Source organism: Salmo salar, chromosome ssa04, assembly GCF_905237065.1.
Source record: "Salmo salar chromosome ssa04, Ssal_v3.1, whole genome shotgun sequence".
Classification (NCBI taxonomy): domain Eukaryota; kingdom Metazoa; phylum Chordata; class Actinopteri; order Salmoniformes; family Salmonidae; genus Salmo; species Salmo salar.
In genome coordinates, this window is record NC_059445.1 from 78,027,353 (window position 1) to 78,038,577 (window position 11,225).

At 42.6% G+C, this 11,225-nt stretch overlaps 1 protein-coding gene across 2 annotated transcripts in view; it reads right to left on the minus strand.

Annotated features, from left to right (window-relative positions):
• The window catches only part of LOC106603869 (neuronal vesicle trafficking-associated protein 2), a 47,551-nt gene extending 41,917 nt beyond the window's left edge, over positions 1–5,634 (minus strand). Inside the window, exons 1-2 of one of the 2 annotated variants that reach the window (XM_014198073.2) lie at positions 5,388–5,634; positions 4,748–4,914 (exon numbers count right to left, since the gene is read on the minus strand). In XM_014198073.2, coding sequence (XP_014053548.1) covers positions 4,748–4,876 — 129 coding nt within the window. In that variant the 5' untranslated portion in view covers positions 4,877–4,914; positions 5,388–5,634. The remainder of the gene's footprint in view (positions 1–4,747; positions 4,915–5,387) is intronic. The other variant, XM_045717358.1, reaches the window with a different exon arrangement.
• Between the last annotated feature and the right edge of the window lie 5,591 nt (positions 5,635–11,225).

Here is an 11,225-nt window from a genome sequence, read left to right on the forward strand (position 1 = left end):
TCCTTATCACTGCTACAGGCCACTGTAACTACTGTAACTGTACTGCTGGTTCCTTATCACTGCTACAGGCCACTGTGATTATACTGTTCCTCTCAGATATCTATCTGCAGACACTCTTCCCCAGGACCTCTCTAACTTGACAAATTACAGGAACTGAATGGTGCTAGCGCTTCCAATAATAGGATCAAGGAATACATTTCCAAAATAATTGCACCTTCCACAAACCCTTGGTACCTCCTCTCTCCACAGCACAACCTGGAATTAATGGCATTATATTGTCCTGAAGTCTCCAAGAGACTCAGCTACTTCCTGAACTCTGCAATTACAGCCTCTCTAACTTCTTCCCCCATCATGTTGACATTTCATTTCCCCCCTGAAATACCAGGCTGTCTGCACCCCATGCTTCTCTGTCTCTTTTTTTTAGAGACACTGTTATCATTACCACTGCCATTTCATTTCTCATTCATGGGGAAAAAGCAATATGTAGGCTTCCCTTGGGTGAGGACATGCAGTTCCCAGGTACAGTAGGTCATCCTAGGAGCTCCACTGAGTCAGATAATCAAACGGACTGTATTTGCATTATAATTTACCTTCATCAAAAGGCTGATAATAACATCACAGAGAGATCGTTGTCTAATCCTAGAACAGGATCCCATTTTATGTCATTATGGATAAGTCCCAAATGGCACCCTATTCCCTATATAGTGCATTACTTTTAGGGATAGGGTCCTAGTCAAAGTAGTGCGCCAAATAGGGAATAGGTTACCATTTGGGACGTATCCAATGACTTCCTGTCTGAATAATGCACATGAATGACTGCATCACTGCTACAAGGAATAAGGAGGTGAAACTCCAAAGAAACTCAAAAGAATAAACCTATCAAGATAATAAGACTACCAAGATAACAAAAAAAAGCCCCCAAATATGGCCTTTACATATTCTGCTAGATTCTCCTTTATGCTTTGGTGTGCACACTTTTCTAAGAAACACTGCAGTTATTCTGAAAGGAAACTCCAGGTTTGTATTAGATGACTCACTTGTACTGTACAGTCACAACATGGCATCCCTCATCCAATAACCAACAAGCTCTTAGATGTTTGGGCCAAGTGATGGGTCATCCAGCTCACCCTGTAAAACAGCAGCTTGTTCTCAAAGAAGTGCAATCAAAGGCTTGGCCTGGGGCCTGAATTCTTATGAAAACGATTGATTCAAAGTGCTGCATGTACCACCCTTCATTACACTCCACAGCTCAGTTACTCTGCTGGTTTCCCACCCAATCAAGATATTGGAGAACCTGCGGCCTGCAGGCACGTCACCGGCCATCCAGATGGGATCAGGTCTAATTCCTCTCAGCACTGACCCACAGAGAATTATGTTTCCCTGGCCTGTTTGTTCCCCTGTCTAGCCATGTGTAGCCCTGTCTAGCCCTGTGTAGCCCTGTCCAGCCCTGTGTAGCCCTGTCCAGCCCTGTCTAGCCCTGTGTAGCCCTGTCCATCCCTGTCCAGCCCTGTCTAGCCCTGTGTAGCCCTGTCCAGCCCTGTCTAGCCCTCTGTAGCCCTGTCCAACCCTGTCTAGCCATGTCTAGCCCTGTCCAGCCATGTCTAGCCCTGTCCAGCCATGTCTAGCTGTGCTTAGCCCTGTCCAGCCATGTCTAGCCCTGTCCAGCCCTGTCCAACCCTGTCTAGCCCTGTCTAGCCCTGTCCAGCCATGTCTAGCCCTGTCCAGCCCTGTCCAGCCATGTCTAGCCCTGTCCAACCATGTCTAGCCCTGTCCAGCCATGTCTAGCCGTGCTTAGCCCTGTGTAGCCCTGTCTAGTCCTGTGTAACCCTGTGTAGTCCTGTCCAGCCCTGTCTAGTCCTGTCCAGCCCTGTCTAGCCCTGGTTAAACTTAGAGGGATAACAACAGCTGTAGCTCCCTGGCAACTCCTCCAACACAGGATGACAGAATAGACTCAACCCCACAGTGTTTTGAGTTATGTTTGAAGGTACAATGTGTAAATACCCTTTAGACCTCGTGCCACTCTCTGTAATAATGTCCAGAGATGGTGTCATGGTTGACTTTCTCTTCCATCTATTTCAGTCATTGTTTTACATTCACCTGATAAACGGTGACATTTTGCTGCGAAAAGACAGAGTCATTTGATTTTCTTTTTTGTTACTGTCCATATGTAGCTTGTTTTTGGTCGCAGGTTCAGCAATGGCTGAAGAATTGCAACATTTATCTGGAGTTAACTCTGCAAATAGCACTGCTGGGTGATGTGAAAAGTCATAGTCAATTGATCAATAATATAATAATACTCGTACCTAAAATGTGTATCTTTAATTTACAATCTGTAGAAACGATGAGAATAGAAAGGCTCAGAACTTTTGTGAAACATCACAGAACAGTTGAACAATATATGGCAAATAGAAATAAAATGATGTTCAGAGATAGATGGGAGGGGTTGAGGGGAGCTGAAGGGTGAGACTAAAAACAAATAAAAGATAATTCATGTATAATATACCGCATCCATAAAATGTATACAGCACAGGAGGTTGGTGGCACCTTAATTGGGGAGAACGGGCTTGTGGTAATGGCTGGAGCGGAATTGGTGGAATGGTATCAAATACATCAAACACATGGTTTCCATATGTGTGATGCCATTCCATTTGCTCCATTCCAGTCATTATTATGAGCTGTCCTCCCCTCAGCAGCCTACACTGTTATTTAGTATGTATAAACTGGAAGTAGAAGCCTAAGTGTTGTTGTCCATTAGTTTACTCCAATTAGGGCAGGGGTTCTAGGGTTAGGGGAAAATAATAAAGGAAAATATATCAAATATATTTAAAATAATATCTACATTTATAAACCAAATATATATGGTGGATTGTAATGTATGCAGACAATTACATTGATAGAAGCTGCAATCTATCTGCAATGTTAAAGCTGATCTACCCCATAAAAAGACATTATTCCCATATAACATACAGCCAAGATACTCTGAGAAAACATGGTAACATCACCTCAGGCTGGGGAGGTTTTTAAACAGACGGTGAACATGGAATCTTGGGAATGCAGCAGAATGTGAACTGTACCCACAGCTATGCATCATCTGTAGCCCAACAAGACTACACTGTGTCTAGTCTACACACACCACTGCCCTCCAGAGCTCTGAGAGCCTGCCTAGACCACCTCTCAATCTCTGTCAGGGACAAACTAGATACTAGAATGACAGCGCTTTGAGGGGAATCTGGAGACATTGATGTCCACTCTTCATAGAGACAACAAAGACTATTCAAACCCTCTGATGTCATATCATGTCATTTCATGTCATTTTCACTGTTCAGGAAACACAGGACCACTGTAAACACATTATGAAATGAGCCTTCACTGCATTGTTTCAAATGTCAATAATTGCCCATTAAAATAAATAACTCAACTGCATTTTCCAAGACTGTATGCAAAGTAGAGCCTTCATATTTTTTCTAGTTATCCAACCACCCTGGGGAAATGTATTAGCATGGCACCTAGTCCACTTCAACAACTCCATCTCCAAACAACCAGCAATTATGTACTTATCCATTTTGACATGTTCACTAAAGCAGCTGTTCCCGTAATCACAGCCCAATAGCACTGCTCTTGACCCATTCTGACCCTCTGAATGGTATATCTTATATGACACTTGAGAGGCATGAATCAACGCATTGACAATTCTGAGTGGTGCTCCAATTCCTCCTAGGGCGGGCATGGGAGAGACAGACAGATAAAGAGATAAAGATGTTCTATCTGTCTGTGTTTGTCTGCCATGCTGGCCAATGGATCCTCCATCTCCCCAGAGTCTCCCTTTATAACACTGTTGTGGAAGGAGAGGCAGGACCTGCTATTGTGACCCTGCCCCCTTAAGTGAAATATGACACAGGGCTCTTTTGTAATGCTGCAAGTCTGTGTGGAGTGACAGGCCACTCCAGTTAGCAGGTGTACTGAGAGATTGTGCCTTCATCAGCAGAATACAAGACGAGGGCTGAAGCACCACTCTGCAAAAGTGTCACGGTTCTTCTCCTAATGGTTACTATAGAGTGACGGGCTCGGCCTGCATGGGGCCACGGGCTCTGCTGTGCTGTCGATCAAATAAACCAAGAGCCAGCCTCATGATCAGCTGGGAGCTGACAAATAAATCACAGGGAGAGGACAGTTATTTCTTTACATCCTCAATGTCAAATTAATAGCAGCATTCCCTGCTGAAGTAAAACATGCATGAAATGACATCAGCAGATATGCCTTGTGACAACACAACAAAGGACCTGTCCTTCACTCCTACGAAGAAAAAAAAAACTGCTGCATTCATATGGAGCACACACGCCGATCAGCTGTTATGATTAAAAATCCCTTCAAAGTAAGATTCAATTATATGCATTATTAAACAATTACAAATATCATTACTCATATCAATCATATTAACACGTTCAGTTCAGTGATTCATTCATCATCATTCTGTGTAATAAGCAGCAGAAGTCTTCAGTGCCGGGCCAAAAAATAAACCCCCTTGTCAAAGTAAATTAGAGATGACATGTTTGCTGGCTTCCTTGAATGGATGATGTACATGCCAGTTATACACCTGCTTCTTTAATAGGTGCTTTAAACAAAGGAAGCAAGAGGGCAATTGAGATGACAGAAAGATGGGATTTCTATTTAATTATGTAATGGCAATGGCAATAAATCAAGGAGTGAGTCGGAGAGGAGAGCAGAGCAGAAAGACAGTCCTTTTTACCTTGTCTGGGGCTCCATACTGGAGGTTACCGACGTCCAGAGGGGTGATAAGCGGCACGTTTTGGAAGCCATCCTCCACACTAACCGGTTTAGCGCCTTTGTCTTCTAGATTGCTCCCCAGTTTAACCATCTTTACTAATAGAAAATAGTGCACTTCTCAAGCAGATGCTGTAAATATAACAAAAACTATGTTAGTTCATTGTTCATGTGTCATTTATCAAACAATAAAAAATCTACTGACCACGCAAATCGATACGTTTGTTATTTAATCCAACCAAGTTTATTAAAAAATTTAAATGACCTACATTTGATTTCAACTTTAACTTCATAATAACATCAAATATTGTAACAGGCTAATAAGACGCTATGAAAACCCGTTTAATTATTCAAAAGATTTGCTAAATTAAATGTGGGTGTGCAGGCTAATTTGAGATATCATTTTTCCCATCTAATTTATCAAAATTAATATATTCTACATTTAAAAAAGGTGGAAAATCACCTTTTCCAACGCCATAGAGCAGGCATCAAAATAAATACTGTTATCGGGCTATGTTCATAGGGCTACACCTGCAGTAACCTAGCCTAGTCTACTTCGTCCTTAGCGTCCAAAAACAATATGTCAAATAAAAACATCTACTTACGATGGACACACTTTTATAAATTCTTTTCGTTTCTTCGTCTGCTGTTTTGTAGGCTAATATCAAAGACGCGAGGCAAAGAACGCAGATGCAGGCAGACCGGGATAAAACGCAATCAAAGCTTGGTGGTGCTGATGCGAGACAGTAGGCAGAGACTAGCAGATTCCATAGGCAACCCAGCCCCCAAACCCAAACACTGCCTCCTCACTTTATACTTGCAAACGGCACCACTAGGTGCATTTTTGAATGAAATCCCACATTTGTTTTGGCCGATTTGAATAAAACCATAAACCTCACTCAGATGTATTTTCTTAGTCTTTATCGCCATCTAGAGACCTGAAGTTAAAATTGTGCGGCAGGGTTGGGTAGTAACGGATTACATGTTTCGGGATAACTAAATGTAGTAACTGTAATCAACCCGGATTATAAAACAAAAATGTCTAATCGGATTACAGTAAATAATCCGCCCAACACTTACTGTGCCTGTCTGTATCTCTCCCTCTGCATAATAAATAGCCATCTCTATAAAACTGCCTTCACATCATCTAGTAACTTTGTAAATAACAGCATATGACTGGGAAAATCCACTTGAACGCCAATCCAATTGATAATTGCAAGTGGGAAACTCATCTATCATCCCAGTTCTCCCCTGCACCTCTCCGGCGTTATTAGTCAGTAAAAAAGACATTAAGCATGGCGGTGTTATCAGCAGTAGTTTATTGATTCTGTTTATCTTCCTTTTGATTTAGAAAGTGAAAGCAGCTCTGGATATACTTTTCGTCGCCAAAAAATAGCAAAACACTCATAAACCTTCTAATGACCACCATGTTTGATGGTATTTCCCAGTTCAAAACGTGAAAGCACACAACTTGTATTTACGACTTCGCAACTGGTAATTACCACATTCCCACTTTGTTAGAAAGTAGAACTGAGAAGCAGTTAAGTAGAACTGAGGAGAAATAACATTAAAATGGACATTGCCAGTGCCGTTTCTAGACATAAACGGCCACTTCAACAGTCATTGGCCACAACTCAATGTGCTGTTTAGTTAGGATTGATAGTAGGACACACAACTAACAATTTCATAGTGCTTCAGCAGTTTGCTAGTGTGTCAGCAGTTTTCGTCTTGTTATGTCAGTCACTGACGTTAACTCAATTAGCCCATGTCAGCTAACATTAGTCTTGACAGCTATCTAAACCTTTTAATAATCATGGCCGAATTACTGACCGGGCACTCAAGCTACCTAGGCACCATCACCTCCAGGGGTCGCCCATTGATTTAGTCACTCTCACTCAGATATCATATGAACATTGCATAAGACATGGCAAAATGTGTAGCATTGCAGGAAATTAGCTTTAAAACTGCTAAATAAGTTAATCTCCAACCCATGCCAAAATGTGTAGAATTGCAGGAAATTTGCTTTAAAACAGCAGTGTTCTCTCCGCCCCATGGCAAAATGAGTAGAATTGCATGAAATTAATTTTAAAACTGCTAAATGTTTTCTGTGCCCCATGAGAGAAAAAAAAAGGATTACAGAAAATGTGCTTTAAAACTGCAACATTTTCTCCACGCCATTAACGTTAAAGCCACACATTTTTCTCTCCACCACCAAGACGGGGCAGCTAAAATGTTTTGCCCGGGAGATGTGGGGGCCCCACCAAAAATTCTAGAAATGGCCCTGGACATTACAATCCAAATTCCAAATTTGTGAGATGTTAAAAGTTGCCTGATGTGTTGTCCATGTTGTCCAAGTCTAACAGTTTAGCTTCCATCCCTCTCCTCACCCCAACCTGGGCTCGAACCAGAGACCCTCTGCACACATCAACAACTGACACCCACCAAGCATCGTTACCCATCGCGCCACAAAAGCCACGGCCCTTGCCGTACAAGGGGAACAACTACTTAAAGGTCGCTGAGCGAGTGTCATCACTGATTGAAACGCTATTAGTGCGCACCACCGCTAACTAGCTAGCCATTTCACATCGGTTACACAAGTTGTCCATGTGCCAGATCATCTATGCACTGAGTATACCAAACATTAAGAACACCTTCCTAATATTGAGTTGAACCCCCTTTTGCCCTCATGGACTCTACAAGGTGTTGAAAGCATTCCAGAGGGATGATGGTCCATGTTGACTCCAATGCTTCCCACAGTTGTGTCAAGTTGACTGGATGTCCTTTGAGTGGTGAACCATTCTTGATACACACAGGAAACTGTTGAGCGTGAAAAACCCAGCAGCGTTGCAGTTCTTGACACAAACCGGTGCGCCTGGCACCAACTACCACACCCCGTTTAAAGGCACTTATATCTTGTCTTGCCTGACCATAATATATATTAGAACTTAAATAATTTAAATAATTGAAAATGTTAGCCTATGTTTTTTCTGTCTGTATGTACAGTGCATTCGGAAAGTACAGTGCCTTACAAAAGTATTTATCCCCCTTGGCGTTTTTCCTATTTTGTTGCATTACAACCTGTAATTTAAATGTATTTTTATTTGAATCTCATGTAATAGTCCAAATTGGTGAAGTGAAATGGAAAAAATTATTTGTTAAAAAAAAATCTGAAGGAAAAAAAAACTGAAAAGTGGTGCATGCGTATGTATTCACCTGCTTTGTTATGAAGCCTCTAAATAAGATCTGGTGCAACCAATTACCTTCAGGAGTCACATAATTAGTTAAATAAAGTCCACATGTGTGCAATCTAAGTGTCACATGATCTGTCACATGATCTCAGTATATATACACCTGTTCTGAAAGGCCCCAGAGTCTGCAACACCACTAAGCAAGAGGCACCACCAAGCAAGAGGCACCATGAAGACCAAGGAGCACTCCAAACAGGTCAGGGACAAAGTTGTTGATAAGTACAGATCAGGGCTGGGTTATAAAAAAATATCAGAAACTTTGAGCATCCCATAGAGCGCCATGAAATCCATTAATACAACACATTTGGTGTTCGCCAAAGGGCATGTGGGAGACTCCCCAAACATATGGAAGAAGGTACTCTGGTCAGATGAGACTAGAATTGAGCTTTATGGCCATCAAGGAAAACGCTGTGTCTGGCGCAAACCCAACACCTCTCATCACCCAGAGAACAACATCCCCACAGTGAAGCATGGCGGTGGCAGCATCATGCTGTGGGGTTGTTTTTCATCAGCAGGGACTGGGAAACTGGTCCAAATTGAAGGAATGATGGATGGTGCTAAAATACAGGGATATTCTTGAGGGAAACCTGTTTCAGTCTTCCAGTGATTTGAGACTGGGACGGAGGTTCACCTTCCAGCAGGACAATGACCCTAAGCATACTGCTAAAGCAACACTTGAGTGGTTTAAGGGGAAACAATTAAATATATTGGAATGGCCTAGTCAAAAGCCGAGACTTCAATCCAGTTGAGAATCTGTGGTATGACTTAAAGATTGCTGTACACCAGCGGAACCCATCCAACTTGAAGGAGCTGGAGCAGTTTTTCCTTGACGAATGGGCAAAAATCCCAGTGGCTAGATGTGCCAAGCTTATAGAGACATACCCCAAGAGACTTGCAGCTGTAATTGCTGCAAAAGTTGGCTCTACAAAGTATTGACTTTGGGGGGGAATAGTTATGCACGCTCAAGTTTTCTTATTTCTTGTTTGTTTCACAAGAAAATATATTTAGCATCTTCAAAGTGGTAGGCATGTTGTGTAAATGAAATGATACAAACCCCCCAAAAAATCAATTTTAATTCCAGGTTGTAAGGCAACAAAATAGGAAAAATACCAAGGGGGTGAATACTTTCATAAGCCACTGTATTCAGACCCCTTGACTTTTTCCACATTTTGTTACGTTACAGCCTTATTCTAAAATGGATGAACTGATGAGGTAAAAAATCTAATCTACACACAGCACCCCATAATGACAAAGCAAAACAGGTTTTTAGACATTTTTGCAAATGTATAAAAAATGTAAAACAGAAACCTTACATAATCCACCTCTGGCCTGCTCGCCTCCCTACCTCTGAGGAAGCACAGTTCCCGCTCAGCCCAGTCAAAACTGTTCGCTGCTCTGGCACCCCAATGGTGGAACAAGCTCCCTCACGACGCCAGGACAGCGGAGTCAATCACCACCTTCCGGAGACACCTGAAACCCCACCTCTTCAAGGAATACCTGGGATAGGATAAAGTAATCCTTCTAACCCGCCCCTTAAAAGATTTAGATGCACTATTGTAAAGTGGTTGTTCCACTGGATATTATAGGTGAATGCACCAATTTGTAAGTCGCTCTGGATAAGAGCGTCTGCTAAATGACTAAAATGTAAAATGTAAATAAGTATTCAGACCCTTTGCTATGAGACAAAAATTTTTAGCTCAGGTGCATCCTGTTTCCATTGATCATCCTTGAGATGTTTCTACAACTTGAATGGAGTCCACCTGTGGTAAATTAAATTGATTGGACATGATTTGGAAAGGCACACACCTGTCTAGTCAAATCAAATCAAATGTTATTGGTCACATACACATGGTTGGCAGATGTTAATGCGGATGTAGCTAAATGCTTGTGCTTCTAGTTCCGACAGTGCAGAAACAAGTAATCTAACAATTCAACAACAACTACCTAATACACACAAATCTAAAGGGATGGAATAAGAATATGTACATATACATATATAGATGAGCGATGACCGAGAGTCATAGTATATACATATGAGATGAGTAATATAAGATATGTAAACATTATTAAAGTGGCATTATTTAAAGTGAATAGTGATCCATTTATTAATATTTATTTACATTTATTTAACTAGGCAAGTCAGTTAAGAACAAATTCTTATTTATAATGACAGTCTACCACGGAACAGTGGGGTAACTGCCTTGTTCAGAACGACAGATTTTTACCTTGTCAGCTCGGGGATTCAACCCAGAAACCTTTCAGTTACAGACCCAACGCTCTAACCACTGAGCTACCTGCCGCCCCGGCAGTAAACTGACCAATGATTTGAGTCTGTATGTAGGCAGACTCTGTGTTCGTGATGGCTTTATAACAGTTTGATGGACTTGAGATAGAAGCTGTTTTTCAGTCTCTTGGTCCCAGCTTTGATGCACCTGTACTGCCCTTGCTTTCTGGATGGTAGCGGGGTGAACAGGCTGTGGCTCAGGTGGTTGTTGTCCTTGATGATCTTTTTGGCCTTCCTGTGACATCGGGTGCTGTAGGTGTCCTGGAGGGCAGGTAGTTTGCCCCCGGTGATGCGTTGTGCAGACAGCACAACCCTCTGGAGAGCCTTACGATTGAGGGTGGTGAGGTTGCCGTACCAGGCGGGCATACAGCCCGACAGGATGCTCTCAATTGTGCATCTGTAAAAGTTTGAGGGTTTTAGGTGACAAGCCACATTTCTTCAGCCTCCTGAGGTTGGAGTGGCGCTGTTACACCTTCTTCACCACACTGTCTGTGTGGGTGTACCATTTCAGTTTGTCCGTGATGTGTACGCCGATTAACTTAACTTTCCACCTTCTCCACTACTGTCTCGTCGATGTGGATGGGGGGGTGCTCCCTCTGAAGTCCACGATCATTTGTTGTATTCCTGACATCACACTCTGAGTGCCCTCACCTCCTCCCTGTAGGCTGTCTCGTCATTGTTGGTAATCAAGCCCACTACTGCACACTTGATGATTGAGTTGGAGGCGTGCATGGCCACACAGTCATGGGTGAACAGGGAGGTACAGGAGAGGGCTGAGCACGCACCCTTGTGGGGCCCCAGTGTTGATGATCAGCAAAGTGGAGATGCTGTTTCCTACATTCACCACCCGGGGGCAGCCCGTCAGAAAGTCCAGGACCCAAATGCACAGGGCAGGGTTGAAATCCAGGGTC